We start from the raw sequence: 19,685 nt of genomic DNA, 5'->3' as shown, positions 1-19,685 counted from the left end.
AGAATTTTATATCAATTTTTAAGCCTCTTATCACGACTAACTTTCCAATTTAAAATGTTCTTAACTTGTAAATGAATTTAGTGTCAAATTCAGAGTCTTCATGAAGAGTTTTCTTTTGAATTTCTTGTTGGAGTTTCTTGGAGTATAGCTAAAGGCTTGGATTTGGTATTCAAATGAGTACACTGCTCTTTTGCCGTGCCCGTACCAGCCCCTAGTAGCGTCGTACGTGTTAACAATCATTTACTGTTCAAGCAAAAAAGGTATGGTTAAAAAAAAAATAGTCTGTCATGGGGACTGTCAATGGAAGTGAAAACTTTGGAATAACAAGAAGAATAACCTTTGGTTTCGTATATAGCTCTAATAAATACCTATTCACAATACCTGAATAATAATAAATAATACCTCTTAATAAAATAAATTATACCTCTTAAATATGGTAGGAGCGCAAATAAATACATGTGAATAGTAATAAAATAAATGATTTATATGCGTTTGCTCTATTTATTTCATCGGTTTTAAATTTTTAGTGTGGAATCCTCAAAGACATTTGGTAGTGGACCCAATAGTGAATCTAAACCATTCTCGCATCCACTAGAACACACACAAAATATTTCATCCAAATCGGTCTATCCGTTTAGAGGAGTTCAATTACAAACACCGATGACGCGAGATTCATGATTTTTGTTCGCCCAAACAGTGCTCAATGTGCCAAAATAAGTTTTCACTTCAGAAAATTTAAATAAAAAATGCTTTTATTGTAAAAACTGGACGTGCTCAATTTAAAATATCAAGAAGGAATGTTTGAGTGACGAATTAATTTTAAACATATAAAAGTATGTTGATATATTAAATATAATGGAAGCGATGGGAAAATGAATTCATACCATAAAATACACAGTCATACGATTTACATGTATATGGAAAATTTTAGCTCTTTTGTACACCGGGAACTACTCAAATTTAATATGTAAGATTTGATTACAAACAACGGACAGTTGAAACTAAATAAAAGCTTCTAATAAGTAAATAAGTAAATTTTTACATTATTTGGGCGTCATGTATTTAATTCGTATTAGATAGATTCTGTTTTTTAAAAAGTAGATTAATTAAAAAACTTTTGTTTTTTGTTAGTGAAATAAATAAATTTTCACCACAATTTTTGATTTGAAATTTAAGTTTAAATATTATTTACAAAATGTAATTCATTTTAAAGTTCTTACCTACATTATATATCTACAGCTACCGTTCATAATAAACCAAAGTCTTTTATTTAAATGATTCAAGTTAATTGAGATAGACATAACAAAAAGACGGAAGGAAATAAATGATAGGAGCGTATAGTAATAGTATAGAGGGCATACAACCATTAAACACAAATACCTCTGTATTACCTCAGTATATATATAACAGTCCTTACTTTACGTTCATTACCTACTGTTTTATGTCTCTAGGTATACTTGTGTAGGTTAGGGAGATATAGACGCTGTCGAAGCTATTTCCGATTGAATATTAGATATTGAAAGCCAATAATAAAACGAAATTTCACTCGAATGTTAAATTTATGAAAATCAAGTATGTCGACTTAAATTTTTTGGCGATGTTTTTTCACATGCTTTTTTTGTTAAAAGAAACTCATTGACAACATAATACGTAGAAAAGGTTGAAAGGTTGAAATGAAAGAAAGGATTGAAAAACGAAATGGAATTTTTTGTTTTTTCGAACGATTTTTCAATTCTTTCGAAAATTGCTAACACTCCGTCTTTTCTTTCTAGGAAATAGGTAAAAGGGAATGGGAAAGCAGTGTGTTATCTTATAAATTTGTTTTTAACCCTCGTCTAACAAAGAGGATGTTATAAGTTTAATGTGCCTTTGTATCTGTGCATCTGTTTGTAGCATCGTAGCTCTTAAAGGGATTATTTTTTAAATGATAATTCGATCGAGAGTGTTCCTAGATATGAAAAGACATAATAATCTTCAAACGGTTGCGCAGATTTACTTAAAACATAGTTAAGTAATCTCTCGATTACCTTTCAAACAAAAAAATAAAAATCGGTTCATCAGTTTAGGAGCTACTTGATTTTGCTTCGGGGGTTTCTTTAAAGGACCCCGGACACAATACATTGATTTTTGGTTTCGGTTAAAATGTTTTGAAAATTATAGATTAAGGTAGTTTTGATCATTCTGATCAAAAGTTCTTACGGACTCAAATCTCAAAAATTTCCCTTTCGAGCTCTTCATGCCGGCATAACCTTTGAAGAGTCGTAGCTCGCAAGGGAAGGGTTTTGGAGGGTTGAGTCCATAAAAACTTTTGATCAAAATGATCAGAACAACCTTAATCCATAGTTTGCAAAAAATTTTAACCGATACCAAAAATCAATGTATTGGGTCCGGGGTCCTTTTTAATTCATATATTATCTTTAGTTCTTATTTACAAAAAAGTATATGATTGATCTGGAGAAATTTTATATCTAACTAACAGGAAAAATAGTTTCTTCATGGTCATTGCTCTCTTGATCTTTCAGCGTCTAGATCTCACTTCAGCATGTCAACGTCTATATCAACTAGTTTAATATACATACATCTAGGTATCAACCTTATGTTCTAGAATGATTGAAAGCTCTATTACGTAGGTATATGATGGCTTTAAAGAGATATGTTCAAGTTTAGATGGTTTTATAGTAAAATACATTTATTTCTTGAATCATTCTTAAGAGAATGTAAACCTAGTGGCCTTGAAAATATATTTTAAAATATGTGTTTTTTAGACAGCATATCTGTATAAAGATTTCTTAATAACTTATGAAAATACTGTAATAGAGATGTCAAAAAAGTGAAATTAAAATTAAAATCAGCCAAAAAGTATGAATGGCTTAAGCATTTTAAACTACTAATTAGATAGACAGAATTGGACCGAGAATTAAACGTCATATGTTTGCCATAAGAACTACATTAAATTCTGATTTGCTAGAAAGAGAAACAAACAGTCTTTGATGGCTGTTATTTTGGTTGTTTTTATAGTTATTCGAAAAATAATTTTTCTCTATTGTTTGCTATGTTAAAGAGCTTTTATTAAAAAACCAGAAACTTTGATAATTATAACGCAAACGTGTGTCTTGAATCCTGTTGACAGTTATCAGGACAAAAACTCAGGACAAACTGAAGTTTTATAAAACAAATTTGATAGAGGATTTAATTTTCTGGATAGGTTATATCGTACGTACTTGCTGCTCTGATTATCCAAAGGCTGATACACAAATACTTTCTCATTTAAAAACGCGAAAAAAACTAGTTTGAAAAATTTTATAATGGAAATTTTGGTCCATTTTGATCGCTATCTTCCAAAAAGTGCATTTGAGCTGGTGAACAAAGTTCAAACGAGATTCGATCCGTGTAATACAAAAAGAAAATTTTAATACAGGTTTTTCTAAAATTAAAAAAAAATCCTGTTTTGGATTTGGGGTTTTATTTTCATTTTATTTATTTTATCCATGTACAACGAATGGGTAGTTTTAAGGAACTTTTTATTATCTAGTTTTTATTATAATGATTACAAAACTTTGGTTCTTCAAGATCGGTTGCATATTCTACGAGAAAAACATCGTTCCAATTTGAAAAACGTAGTTTCGAAAAAATTTTACAGGAACAAGTGATGCTTTTGTGGTTTTAAAATCAGAGATTCATAAACAATAACATTTTTGAGTGATTGGTAAAGAACGATGTGATCCGATTACTAGAGGTTTTAGATTATCGAATAACTCATTTGAAAATTATCGATTCTTGTTCTGGTTGTTTGGAGCTCTGATGGTATTATGAAAGTATCAGGAAAAAATACATTTCCGTTGGTAAGAATCACACTGATATAGCCAAAAATTCGAAAATACAAATAAATTGATAATCTAACTTAGTAATGATCTCAAATCACATACTTCTATGAGTTTCTATATATATAATTAGTGTAGAAAATTATTTTTAAAACGGAATTCTCTTTCCGCGGTTAGAAAGTCTCTTCCCGCGGTTTTCGATGGCGTCCACTGGCATCAATTTGATTTTGTTTATCCATTAGGAACACAAATGAGTGAGGAAAATCATTTTTTGAATGAATTACGAATTTATCACCACTTCGAGAGGTATATTCATCAATGACAAAATATGATGAATAACAAAAAAAAATCTTTTTCGAAATGATTCCAGATTACTTCATATTATCAAAACCGAAAATTTCAATATTTCTATTTACATTTAAGCACGATGTTTCGATGCTACTAAATATATTCGTCACGTAGACTTTAGTAAAATTGGAAATACGAGATGTAATTTGGTAAACACTTTTGTCTAGGTTGTATTATTATTACTTATATATTCTCAATTACTCGGAAAATACATCTTGTTTGTGATTATGCCATACAAGTTTTATACATTTACGAGCAAAGAAACATCAACTCAAATTATTAAAATGTTTTAGAGATTAATTCGATGGAATTATGGTTCTCAATTTAATAGAATCTCAGGCTCAAATTAAAAATCGAATGAATTGATAATGGTCATAATTTTTAATGGGTAGGCGATTCAATAAAGCCAATAATGTAATTTTTGGAACCACGAAAATCTTTTTCGTTTTTCCCAATATTTACTTTTAAGAATTTTAACACTCCAAAAACGTTGTCAGTGTCTAAAATAAATTTTGAATTATGGTTCTCGAGATAATAGCTGGACTGGGGCCAAATTTAAAATTGATTGATGCTACAATTTCGAAAATGTGAAATTGGCTGACAATAGGTTCAATTAAATTCTATTTTTGCAATTTTTGTGTCAAAATGAGCTCATTTTTTCCAAGGGCTACCGTATATCCCATATATTAAGAAAATCGAAGAAATTCAGAGAAATTTTTTAAATACCATATCTATGAAAACTTCGTTTTCAGCTAATTTGGACACTGTTAAAGCGTTGCTAGTGGCTGAAATTCGTTCTGAATTATAGTTCTCGAGATATTGGTTTCACAGGGCTCAAATTTTAAGACAAAATGACTTGAGAAGGTCTACCTTGAAATAGGCGAACAATACGTGCAAATAAACCCCTTTGTAATATTTTGGTCACTATTATCTTAGTAAAGTATTTGCCTTAGTAAATTATTTTCATTAAAATTAAAAACAAAAAAAAGAAAACTTCGTTTTAGGCTTTAGGCTCATCTTAACATTGCGAAACGAGTCCCTTGGTTTTAAATCCAAAGACTCTTTGAAATTTAGGACATTAAACGAATCTTCATGTGACTAATTTTTGATTTTGGATGTGTTTATAACTGTACGTAATTATGAAAATATTTAGGATGATAATAGATACTCTTGGTAAAATGTTTATCATAATTTACATCTAGCATATGTAGTTAATCACCCCATTAAGGAATAATGTACCAGAATAATGTCGAAAATTATTATCGTACCGCCGATATAATGTGTATCATATATGTGTTAACATAACTAAAATATTCAGCACGTTGATTATCCTTGAGATAAATATTTGGGAAATATATTTTTGTTGTGAAAATATCTATAGGCGCATTAGGCGATTTTTCATCGGGTTAACTCTTATAAATTTGTGTCAGCAATACTACGTCATCATTATCGTCATCAGCAGTTTTTTGCTGGGTATATCTATAGCTATACTGATAATATTTCAACAGAAGTACAGTGGCCTAGTGGCAGAGCAGTGTTCGAGCCCTGCTCAAGAATATTAAAATTTTTTTTCTTTAAATTCATTAATTATTTTATTAAGTTAACATATATTTACATCATTCGTCTCACGTGTCATACAATTAGATTAATGTTAATAATTTTAATCATATTAATGTAAATTTTAATACAAAAATAATGAAATTTTAATTTTTAATATTACAATCAGTTTGATAATTCATAACACATTTTTAAGTTTTCACTTCGGTAGGTTCTCCGATATTTTTTTCTTTCCTACTCATGCAGGGTAATTACTCTATTACTATTTAGCACGCTGTTTTTCGTGCGACAAATACCTTATAGTTATCACCCTAGTTCGCTAAATTTACTTGTTGCAGATACTCAAATTATTATTTGTGTGAATTAATTTGGTTGACAATTAGCTTTTTGTCTTGCATGGAAAATCGTGCGGAAGGGTAGAATCAATACCACATTCAACAATGAAAATAAAAATTTTTAACTGGTTTCGTGGGGGTGTCGCGGCCCCCACGCGTGATATATTTTTTAACTTCCTTAAAACTTTGCACCGTGCGTGTGTGCCATTTTGTGTAGTCTCATTACGTCGCGACTCGCGGCGGGTGTCGAACGTTCGGCACTGCAGCTTTTACCAACCAGAGCGTTATGGGGTCCGCACGACCCCCACAATTCCAGTTTATATTCCTGTTGATTTTTTTTTATAACGTTGATTAGAAGATTATTTCTTTTTATTTCCAAAGTTGATTGTATTAGGAATAAGAAAACATATATATCTTAGCGTAAGACTACCAAAGTAATCGTTTTTTTTGTTTGTATCATGTAAGAAAAAAAATTACCAAAAAGTTGCCATTTTTATGTGATCTCTTGTAGTAATTAAGTTAAAAGAATTAAATTAATAAAAAATGATTGTATCAATAAAACAAGGCTGTTATTATTATTTTTTATATAAAACTAAACAAAAATTGCGCACATTTGCTTCCTAGAAGTTATTTTATATTGGGGGCCGCACGACCCCCACAAAACCTGTTACGTTAGTCAATTTTACGATACCAGTTAAGGGTTAAAACTGTTAACCAGTATTATCAAGTTGAAAGTAAACAATTCGACTCAATGATGCATTTGAACAATTGATATAAAAGACTTAAAAATCATGTTGATATTATGATTTTGTTTTGTAGATTTTGTTGGCGTATTTATGTGAGAAATCGTGATGCTGAAGCGTATGATAGCGCATTAAATAAAGATGAAAGTTCGGCACCATTGAAAGGAAATTTAACATTATCAGCAGATGAGGTACGTGTTTTTATATAATAAATATTTTATTATACACGCAACTTGTTTTACTTACATGTGATGATCATAGTATATGTGTGTGTGTTGTCTACATAATACATTTCATTACAATCAATTAGTTTGTTGTTGTTATTGTGGAGTATGGCGCCAAATATAATTTATATCTTTATTATTATGATTGTTAAGTGTATTTGAAATATATTCATCGAAATTCACTAGATAAATAAATAAACCATTAACAGATTAATAGATAAATCAAATATAATTCCGCGGATAAGGAATATTATAAGAGATGATGAACCGAAAGTTCATCTAGGTTACTGCTAACGTACGTGAATCATTGCAAAAAATCAGTGCAGAAAGAGACAACTTATCCTGTATTCGTAAATAAAAATTCCTATCGTATACAAATGGTGCAGATTGTCGATCACAACTCGAATCGTTAAAGTAATCATAGCGTTGGAACCTTTCGCAACGTTCTCGAGTGATAATTTTCTTCGCTAGACGAAAATAAAATATAAAATGATAAAATTTTCAAGAAGCAAACGACGTACTTGCAGCCATCAGCACTGGTTTTATTAGTTATACAAACGTGTTCGAATTCATACGTATTTTCTTATTTTAAAAAAAAATAAAAATTTCTAGAAAATGTTTCGAGGAGTATCGTCTTGGCCACTCTCATAAGACTCTCGATACGACATGCCCAGTAGCAATCAAAAATACCTTCTTTGTTTATGAATATTTATTTGAAAACTACTGTAACTAATTTATATGTAAATCTAACATTTTGGTGATTGAAACGTTTATTTATTACAATGTTACTGTTTTTTTTTAACTACTTTTAGGGCGTGTAAGGGTACAATAACCTCAAATTATGATAATTGAAGAAATGCAACATAAAAATTTACTTATATGTTTATACAAATAGTTTATATGCACTTATTTATTTATTAGTTTTATATGTTACATTTTAAATATAATATTTGCCGCAGGCATTTCAAAATCGAGGATTTCATGAAATGTCTAAGCCAAGCCTTTCATAAATAGGCATCTATAAAGTTTCATTTTACAGATACGTTTTTATAGAGATAGCTTTCCTCATAGCAATTATCCCGTTCATGGTTTTGAGACTTATTGGGCTCCTTTTGATGATCTCAAAGAGGTGGTTCTATGCATGGATAAAACTTGGTGACTAAAATCTTTATTAACTTTCCAGAGGAAGTTAATGTAATTGGGCCGTTTTTGAAAATCCCCAGTTTTAGATAAACAGAATCTGAAAAGTGGATGAAACTCATAATTTATGAATGGGGATAATGATCGTTCCAGCATATGTTGCAAAACATGTTCGAAACAAGATCTATAAATGTTAAGAAGACCTGTTTATAACTTTTTATTATACCGGGAAGTTTTTCGTGTGGACCTCGAAGGTCGCACCACACTCAATTTATTTTCTTTGTAAATGGTGGAGCGATGGGTTGTCAGAGATGTTTAGTTGTTTATTGAACCACTTATGAACAATAAAGTAAGAATACACGTTATTTTAATTAGATTGATAAAAATTTTTTCCAAACTCGTTTTATTCCTGTGAGAAGTCTCAAAAAGTCTCGTAATATTTTAGAATTTTACACGTGGATTATGAACATATCAAATTGTTTTAGAATATGTTGAGAAACTTTATTCAAGAAATATTTTCAATTTTACAGAGCAGCTGAAAAAAAAGAACCTTATCCGTAGAGTAGATAATCAAGAATTAAACCCAAATAAAAATTAAGAATGTTTAGATACCATGAAATTAAATATAATTATTATTAAACCATGTAATTTATTTATTTATGTCTAAATGAGTTTTTGGCGTTGACAACATTTTTAATAATAATAATAATACAATGAACTCTTATCTTGATTTTAATCGGTTCAAGGTCATTATATATTCATTACTGAATTTTTAATAATAACGTCTACATAGTTTTATTAAGAAAGTAAACATTATAATATTATTATATAGCATACGGGATGTTAACTTTTGTATATTCATAATTTTTTTTCCTGAGAATGTGTATATAAATTCGTTCATTTTTCGTTTATGTCTGTTGAAATTGATTTCACTGTTAAAAAAAATTAATTATAAAATGTAATGAAATTTTATCCTAACAAAAATTTTTGTACCATGAAATAAACATATAGTATATTCAGTTTAGTCCCAAGTTTGTAACGCTTAAAAATATTGATGCTATGAACAAAATTTTGGTATAGCTGTTTATAAAATCACCTAAATAATCCATTTTCGGTTGTCTGTCCGGCTGTCCGTTTGTCTGTCAACACGATAACTCAAAAACGAAAAAATATATCAAGCTGAAATTTTTATAGCGTGAACAGGAGGTAAAAAGTGACGTCGAGTTCGTAAATGAACCACATAGGTCAATTGGGTCTTGGGTCCGTAGGATCCATCTTGTAAACCATTACAGATAGAGCAAGTGAGAAAATGAGACACCTCTGTCTTCAATCTGACAAAAACTGCCATCAATGATAAGTTTTGTATATTCTTGCAAATATTTTTGAACTGCTTGTAAAATTTCATGCACATATGAAAACATATATATGAGCCATTCAATATATTCATATTTTAATGTATTTATTTAACCTAATTAAAATAGAATTCGTAATAGAATAGTTTAGAATAGTAGCGTAATTATACTAAAATCTCACTTATATCATAAAAGAAAATAAATATTGAATTGTAAAACCCAAAATTTAGGTTAAATATACAAGATGTCCAAGAACGGAGCTTATAAAAAGAAAAAGGATAATTGTTTTTATAATTGAAAAAACCTATGTATATTAAAATACCATTGTGTGTACAAAAAAAAAGATTTAATTATTGAAATACCCTGTATAGAAAGTGTTTGCATTATTCTTAATGAATTAGAATAGTTTAAAAAACCAACACAATTATGACAATATCTAATAATTATATATTAATTTTTTTTCGTTTTTCTAGAATGTTATACAAAACTACTAGTTGAAATTACCTGCAAATTTTCAACTGTCCATCTTTTATAGTTTTGATGAAAATGGACACCATAGTTTTGTCCTCATTTGCACCTTCACGAGTAAACAATTATGCCTACGAAAAAATGTTTCAAACAAAAGTTCTTAATTTTTTTATAAAGAACAATTTTACATTTAAACTTTTGTACTACCTCTGACGGTTTACAAGATCAATCCTACGGACTCAACGGACTACTAATTGATCTATGTTGCTCAAACTCACTTGTTACGTCCTGAGCACTCCATAATTTCAACGAGGGTTCAAAGAAATACCAATCTTTGAACCCCCGACACATTTGAAAAACTGGAACATTTTGAATCCCCGAACCAAAAAAGGAGTGTCTGTGTGTCTGTGTGTGGCATCGTAGCGCCTAAACGGATGAACCGACTTGGATTTTTTTGTTTCATTTGGGGGGTTTTTTAATAATAAGGAATGTTCTTAGTTATGCTTCAAGGGCGAATTTAAGGCTCCGTAAGCGAAAAAACTAGGGAAAAGGTAATTTAATGGATAGTGATCTAAGATACGTATCAAGTAAGAGTTTAGGATTCCGTACCCGAAAAAATTTCTCGACAGTTTTAAATTTGGTAAATTTAACTTGTAAATCAAATATAAATACCTGTTTACAAATTTTGTTTAAAAACCACTTATTAATATCTTAATATAAGATGAATTATTTGGTACCAAAATAAACACACACAAAAAATTTATAAATGTAGCTATGTTTGTATATGTATACATACAATGTATACGTATTATGTACAGCTACATGTCTGCTATCACAAACAGTATACGCGTTGTATATAGTAGCATGTTTTAATAAACTCGACTATATCGGACATTTTACTTAAAATATAAAATATTTCTAGCTGAAATGTTTTTGGCACATTAAGGTCTTGATAGCATTTATTGTTGTATAAATGATATGTACTATAGTGATTCGCCTTGCTTGTATGTGTGTGGGTTGGAATAGAATAACTACTGGATATATCTCATATGTTTAACATTTAATAAAGTCTAGACTCTTAGTATATCTAACTAACATACTAAACTAGGTATAATATAGATTATTAACAGATCGTGGCTGATGTGACTTTAAGATGTTCAATCATGAACTTTCTGATTAAGAAAATTATACAATTCGGTAGTAAAGACGTTCCCAAAAATTGCGTTTTCTTAGGATCATCTTTAAATCGTGTATGACTTCTCATGAATGCCTTTTAAAGGCAGGTAAATTTTTTAATATCCCTTTCGGTGTTAAAATTATAGATTTGAGTTATTAAAGTTTGCGTTTTTAACATGTAAATCCAATTGTGAAGATTTTTTTAAAGGTATGTTTTAGTATGTAACAAGGCTAATTGTCTAAAGATTAATTTGGAAAACTAATATTTATTAGTTAATTATGATCATAACAAATATTTCTATGAAGAAAATTATTACAGCCCCCTCTCGTTTTTTGATCAAATACATTTAAAGTGAAGAGATGAATGGCATTTTTGTGTTATATTCTATAAGTGGTTTTTTTCTTAATCTTTAGGCATTAATATTTCAAAAACTATTATATATATCGAAAAAAGTTTGCTACAATATTGTTAAAAATATCTGTTTCACATATGGTATATAGTTCATGATGAGTTGTTAACAATTCTGCTAACATAGTTATTTCTCTTCGACTTCAATACCTTAATTATAATTGTTTCTGCTTTAAAATAGAATAAAATATTTTAATTTTCTATTAATAAATTTCTACAATTTTTTTTTTTTTTAGGATTAAAAAATTTAAAACCTCTTTAAAACACTCAAGCTTCTTATTGGCTCTACAAATGTTTAAAAGCCTATCGTTACTATAACTTGCAATAAATAGCATTTAAAGAATGTATACGTTTTGGGTCGAGATTTAGTACCTTTCTATCAGAAAGTTAATAAACTTAAAAATTTTATACTCGATATTAAAAATTTATCATTGAAAAATATGTCAAATATGTTGAAGCCAAATTTTATATGTTTATATACAGAATAAAGATTGTATATATTTCGTTCAAAAACTTGTTTAGTTTCTTAGAAATATATATATATATATATATATATATATATATATATATATATATATATATATATATATATATATATATATATACATATATATATATTTAACTCATAGTATAAATTATATTTAACTCAGTGGTTCTGAGTCAAATTAAAATTAAAATGGCATAATATAACTTCACTGTAATGTATTACTTTAATAATGAAAAGAAAGTTTTTTTTTCTTATTATTATGAAATATTTATTTTATTTATTAGCTCGTTATTCGCCTTGAAAATTTAAAAATTTTTGGTTACTCTAATTGAATCTTGTCGCCATTTATACTATGCAAAATACCTAAAATATGCAAAATAGAATCAAAATTAGTAAATAGCGACAGGATTTTTACATTTATTAAGGTAGTACCAGCATGGTATTTGCAGTTTCTATGTTAAAGCAATGGTACAATTTTTTTTTCGACAGAATTTAACGAAAAATTAAATTTAAGAATTTAATAATGCTTACTATTAATTCCCAAAGTTTCAGAAATTTTGACCGTTTAAAATGGGAAATAATTATGCCAACGTCCCAATTTCGATCAATTTACGTCAAAATTAATATCTCGAAAGTGAAAATTAATTTCTAAATTTTTTTTTTAGAATTTTATTGTATAAACATTTTTTTCTACTTTTTCTTCAATATATAATAATATCATAAAAAATAGTTGGAGAGACCGGACATTTTACATGCTTTAAATGGGACATGACCCTCAAAATCGCGAACTTTGTCTTTAAATATCTCGCGATCTAAACGGTCAAAAATTATGAAATTTTAGGAATTCATAAATAAAGCTATTATAAACCCGAGAAAAAAAATTCGGCCAAATCTGTCGAAAAGTGATTTCATGCTGGTACTACCTTAAGGTGAGGCAAACTCCCAAACAAAAGCATTTATATATTTTTTTTCTCGAGTCGAGTTCAAATTTAAGATAAAGAATAACAAACCTATAATTTACCAAGAAGCTACTGCCAGTTTTGTATTCACTCTCAGTTAAGTCGATCAGATTTAAGAAAGAAATCGTCATGTTTCGAAATGAACGTCAATGGAAATAATCACAGTAATTCTTGATACGATACACCAGATCATAATCCTTTTTCTATCATATATAACACACGATATCATTCATAGTCTTGGCTTCCTTATTTCGGATTTCAAAACGTCAAAAAGGTTTCTCAAGAAGACACTAAAATTTCACTCGAAAGTCCCTTCGAAACTCGTTGTTCAAAATTGGTACAAACAATAAATAGATAGACACTTCTTTTTGATAAAGGTCTTATTAATAAAGAATTAGTAGCAGTTATTACAGAAAGGAGTTTTCTTGAAAGCAATCTTTGGCAAGGTTAAAAATCTATGATAAAAATTTGTAGGTAAAACTGCATTTTTCAACTTTAATTTCTTCTATATATAATTTTGATCTAAATAATTACATCAATAATTAATTATTGATATTACTTAACATTGTATATCTTTAGCAATATCTTTAGCTATCTTTAGCTTAATTTCTCATTGTATGAGAAATTATCGATCTATATCGATAATTAATTAAGAGTATATTGTACAGTGAAATATTGAACTGAATAAATTTAAAAACGAGTATGCAATAAAATCATTAATAAATTTGGCCTATTTTTTTTAAGGAATATTTCAGATATAATCACATACGTTACTTACAGGAAGTTGCTTTTTGTATACAAAACTCTGAACTCTTCTGTGTGACTGGATTAACCAGTCTGAATTTATACAAAAAAAAAAATAAAATAAAATGTTTAAAATAAAATACATCAATGAATATTGTTTTCGAAATGAAGAACAATATATAAATTTCATTCATCTTTGGATTGGGTTTAATTAAACATATGTAACTGTAGGGTGGCCCTACTAAAAACAGAATCGGACTTTAAAGTGAATTATATGATTTGTAATATTTGGTCTTCAACTATTAGGAATATGCCATTCGTAATATACATACGTAGAAACACTTAGCCTTTGATTCCCTTTCATAAGCCATTTTTAACGACCTGAGAGAGAACGCGATATCTTAGAAAGAGAAAAAATTAGTAGTTGTATTAGGGCAATAAATCTGCCAACGCTGCAACGACTATCCCTATCCCTATGCCATTGTATTATAAATGTGAAAGTAAGAATGGGTCTGATTGAAACTGTACAACAATATAGCTAATAAATCAGAATAACACATGAGCTATAATTTATAAAGATATATTTTCAAAAAAATAAAAAAATTTAAATTGAATATGACATTTTACTGCCTCATCTCTGGTCGGCATTTTGAGCCACAAATTAAAGATTTATGTAAAATTTTAAAATAGTAAATGTAAAACAATTCATTGCCATCTTCTCTGATATAATCAATGAATTATGACTATTTTACACTTAAAAAAATTAAAACTGTGCGTATTTTTAGCTATGTAAAACAATCCCTTTCATTTATGCTCAGTGATTTTTTACATTTATGCCCAGTGAAGCGGGCGGGTATTAAGCTAGTTATCATACTGCTTATCTGTATATACACAGTAGCCGAATAATAGAAAGCAAGTGAATTGAGAAGTTCTGGGTTCGACTAAATATTCGTCAAAAACTAATCTTTGTTTTTTGTTCTTTCGTAAACTAAACAGTCAATTAGATCCAACTTAGGTTCGAAGGATCCCTAATTTGTATGTTTGCTTATATCTAGTTTTAAGAACAAAAAATGTTCCAAAATGTTTTCTATCTTTTACGTGTTAAATATCGACAACTTATAGCAGCTTACAGAGACGGTTGACGGTCTTTTGGAAATTTTTTTTAAAGCTTTTAAAAGCTTTTTGTCATAAAAGGCAAATTACAAAATTACTGAGCACTTGTCAATTGCAAAACCAATAAGTTATAGAGTGTTCCCTTTTTGAATCACTGTCTTCTGAGTGAAAAGCTTAACCCATAATGAAGAAAATAAATACCTACTGTGAGACATGAAACATCATGATGATGTAATACTTTAAATACATAATATTTAAAGGTCCACTCTATATGCTCGTATTATTCACGACCGACAAATCAGAGAATCATTATATTTTATTTACAAACATTTTTGGGACTTTGTTGTTTGCATTCGTAAGTAGTGTAAATTAATGAAATAAAATATATAAATATTGAATCTAAATTTTTTTTTTATGATTGAGATAAATTATTCAAATCCTATTCTACTTCTTTCAAGTATTTTTCTTAGGAGGACTTAACGGATTAAAATTTATCGGAGTCATTTATTTGCAAGTTTTACTGATTAATTTTTCCATACATTTTCGAGACTCAATATAATTGCCATTATATTTTAGTCTTAAATTCAACAATTTACAACATCAAAGTCTTCAGATTATTATTAATGTTTATGATACAATAGCGTACATTCTTAAAACAAATAGCTTGGCGAACGTCTTAATTGAAGAAAATTGAAAATAAATAATAGTTAAAAAAAGTTAAAACACGCTTTTGTAACTATCTGAACGAACAAATAGAAAATAATTTCTATAAAATAAAAAAGTAAGTGATAAAGAAAAAAATCATTTGACCATAAAAAACCGTTAGGTGCTAGATTTCAATAATTGTAAATATTTTATTAATAGATATTGGTAAAAATAAGGTCATTATAGCATATCTTAAAAAGCACTCCACCCTTTTTTCGATAACATCAATTTTTTCTTAATCACTCGATTTTTTTGTTTTTGTTTTGGTTTTTTTTTTTTTTTGAATCTATAGAAAGTATATTTTTTACATTTTAGTTCAGATAGCTACAAAAAACGTGTTTTTAAGTTTTCAAGTTTAGCTGACAAAATCGCTAATCGACATAAATCGGTCAAACTGATTATTTATTGTATTGTCATCCGTCCATATTTTCGGCATTTCTTTTGGATACGGCAGATTGTAATAGAAAATTTAGCAAAAACAAACTGAATTATGAATTTTTGAATAAGGCTTGTCTTAAATGAGTTTAGCTTTTGGACTTTGTTTTCCTATTTGTTTGTTAATAATTATTTCTCTAATTTCCGACCTATTTTGTTTTTACGGTAAATGGGTTCACATTCGAAGTATTTATGTATAAACGTATAATGATTAAAAAAACAAATAGTGGAAATCGTTTACCATTAATTTTAAATGTCGACAATACTATGCTTTCTGAATGCATAAACTCTTTGAGTAGGTATATATTTTGATTCAGATTGAATACCTTTTCGTGTTTTGACACTGTACACAAGACATTGATATATACCACACGCAACCAATTTAATAATAAATAATGAATGATTAATCTTTCTAAAAAAGTTTTGGTCCACAACCGGGTGTCTTAACTAAGTGTGACATTAATAATAAAATAATGTTTAGTTTTCGAAGAAGGGGGGTACTATGCTACTAAATTTTATTACTATTTTTTTAGTAATTAAGGTTGATTGGAAAAATTAGGCAATGTATCTGCTCCGTGCATGAGTTTTACTTCAAGGAGCTACCATAGTAACGTCTCACTACCATATTAATATAATTGTACGGATGTATGTATAAGTCTATGGATTGTATATATGTTTTACATTGAAAATTTAATACCATTTTCTATTAAATGTAAATAAGTAATAACTTTATTTTACATTTAAAAATATTATTTAATGTATATGCAAGTTCACCTCTTTTTCACAATTTCGGAAGAATAAGTTTAAATAATTGTTATTTTTCAATAATTTTTATTTGACATTTTCTATATCATTTACTATTAAACAATTGAAAATTAGTCACATTTTATATAAAACGCACGATTAATTGCAAATTTTATAAGATAACAGCGCTGTCCTCGGTCGATTTAGCTGTCCTCTTCCCCTACTATGCTCCCTGCTTATTGATAAAAAAACTGAATTTTTGATGTTTATTAATTGCTATTTCATATTATAAAATAATTGTGTGAAAAAACACGACTGGGGTTTTCATGTAAATCTGTCCGATCAACCTTAATAATATAATGCTTTTCGTGCTCTTAGCTTTAAGCTGTTTCATTGCCTACTCACAGGACATTCAAAAATGACCCATTTTACGACCGAGGACAAGTACCCCAGATGTCGACAAAAATGATTACGGGATACAGCCTTCGTATATGGATATCTCAGAAATTACACGTCCAATTTTTTCATTTCTTAAGCCATAATTACTTGAAAAAGAAAATGAATTTTATCAAAATCGGTAACAAAACAATGTTTCCAATTTCTGAAAACTTTGTAAACAAAAAGAAAGAGAAAATCTCAAAGAATATTTTGTTTTAATTTTGTTAATTTACAATCGTTTCTCTTATGAGTCTCTTCATTATAAAACGTCAAACAAAACTAAGCACAAAGTAACTATATGTTGAACCGATTATCAAACAAAAAAGTTTTGGCAACTCAGTGTAAACCTTGTAAAACGGTGAAAATGAAAAAATTTAAAGGAAGACTTTTAAAAGGGTAGGCACTTAGTCAAAAAAAATCGCTAAATTATTAAAATTTTGGAGAGTATTGCAGTCAAACCTTATGTTGATGTACTCCTATATACTTTTACCATCCTGTATGTAGATTTTATATAAAAGTTTCTATAAAATGAACAAACCTAGAAATTTATTTCAAACAGTGAATGAGTGAGTTATATTATATCTTTCTAGTACAGTTAACAAAACAAAACCAACAACTCCATACCACCTTTTAACACATTTTTAGTGGATTTTCTGTTAACTCGGTTGTGTTTATGTCGGAGTTTAGTAATGTTACTAACAAAAATATATGACCTTTTATTTATTACTTAACATGTACAATTTTTTGTGTATATACACAAACAAGTTTAATAATAAAAGAAATGTTATATCACAAAGAATAAAAATAATAATATACACCACAAATACAGAACAGAGAGCTACTTTAAAGCATAAATCATTTTTTATTTTAATTCTAAAACTTCTGAAGGTCTGATACGTACAAAAAAAATATAAGCTGTGATGTATATAAGCTTTCAGGCCACATCAATAGCTTACTAAATAAAATGGTTCGGCTGTCACGTGACTAGTCAACTGGACAATTTGTATGACGTTAATGTAAGAAAATACTCTTAGAATATCGTCAAATAGGCAATTTGTATGACGTAAATGTAAAAAAATGATTTAAAAATACCGTAAACTAGGCAATTTGTATAACATAAATGTAAAAAAATGCTCTAAAAATATCGAAAAAGCGTCAAAAACGTGATCTGTCAATTGGTGACAGTTCAATGTATAATTTACACTTTAAAAAAATGAATTTACAACACAGAATTTACACTCTTTATTATTAAGTTTTCTAATAAAAAGCCGTAGAATAGTATAATTTAATGAAATACCATATAAAATGTAAGTAATTCATATCATACAGTATGTCAACAAATTTGACAAGCCCGTACTATGATGTCACGCCTGTATAAAAATTAGAATTTCCGTTTTAGAAATTTTTAAATTCCCTCACTGAATTTCTACTTTTATTAATTAATGTTAAGTAATTAAAAATATATTAGTTTCTATAATAATGGTTTAGTTGAAATGTCCAGTCATTAAAGTTACGGAAGAAAAATATTTGAACCAAATTAAAATTTCATGAATATTCCCTATTACTCGTTCTTGATGATGTGTGTACAGAGTCTCACTTAAATACATACATTTTAATGCTGTTTTTGAAATGTTTGTCAGAACATCCCTGTTTTTAATTTAGTTTTGATTATCGAGACTTTAATGCACTTGTTTCCCAAGATAGTGGCAAAACTTTAATAGACTTTATTTACAGTAAATTTGTTGTATTTTGTGGAAATTCATTTTAGATAAAAGCTGACTATATTTTTATTTTTGCTAGTCCACTTTATTTGACATATGAACATAAAAATTGTGTATTTAAATTTTCGAGGTGAAAACATTTAACGTTCCCTCAGAAAGTTGAAAAAAAAGTGTTTGGATCAAGTAGTATACAGAGAAAGCTTTTAATATTTAACACAAGATGTTTGTAAATCGTTTTTAATCTGCCATTTTTCTTTGTGTTGCGTAAAGTGGTTTTTAATAAAAAAAATATGATTGTTTCTTTTTTATGTGGATTTCTTTCTTTTTAAAGAGCATTAGATTATAAAGTATTAATTAAATTCATATTTTATTACAGTTTAATTATAATATAAAACAGTCTGTATGTGTGAAATTTAACGGTACTTATCAAATGAGGATTTAGAATCTTGAAATGAAGTGTCTTCTTTCCCCGACTGTTGTTCAATGCGCAACTTGAGCGGAAATCCTATCTTTCACTAATGTTAGAAAAAACCTTTTTCACATTTTTTTAAATGAAAGAAAATGTCTTGATAAATGGGCTAATTTTTCCCCCCGATTTTTTTGGAGTCGATTTGATATTACCGAGAAAACAGACAATAAAAATCATTAACATTCAAAATGACGGAAACGATCCGGAAACACGCGAAGTTATACGAATGGCGCTGTGACGTCAGTTTGGCAGTGGACTTTTATTAATTATCATAAATATACGAATTGCGAACGAAAT

At 28.4% G+C, this 19,685-nt stretch overlaps 1 protein-coding gene across 1 annotated transcript in view; it reads left to right on the top strand.

The window, feature by feature from the left end:
* LOC123292999 overlaps positions 1-11,815 on the top strand; it is a 66,393-nt gene extending 54,578 nt beyond the window's left edge. The window contains exons 14-15 of the mRNA XM_044873714.1: positions 6,881-6,995; positions 11,810-11,815. Of these exons, the coding sequence (XP_044729649.1) occupies positions 6,881-6,995; positions 11,810-11,815 (121 nt within the window). The remainder of the gene's footprint in view (positions 1-6,880; positions 6,996-11,809) is intronic.
* Positions 11,816-19,685: the final 7,870 nt, after the last annotated feature.

The sequence above is a fragment of the Chrysoperla carnea genome, chromosome 2 (genome assembly GCF_905475395.1).
Source record: "Chrysoperla carnea chromosome 2, inChrCarn1.1, whole genome shotgun sequence".
NCBI lineage: Eukaryota > Metazoa > Arthropoda > Insecta > Neuroptera > Chrysopidae > Chrysoperla > Chrysoperla carnea.
The sequence above is the reverse complement of the archived record's forward strand: the minus strand, read 5'-3'. Positions and strand labels throughout refer to the sequence as shown.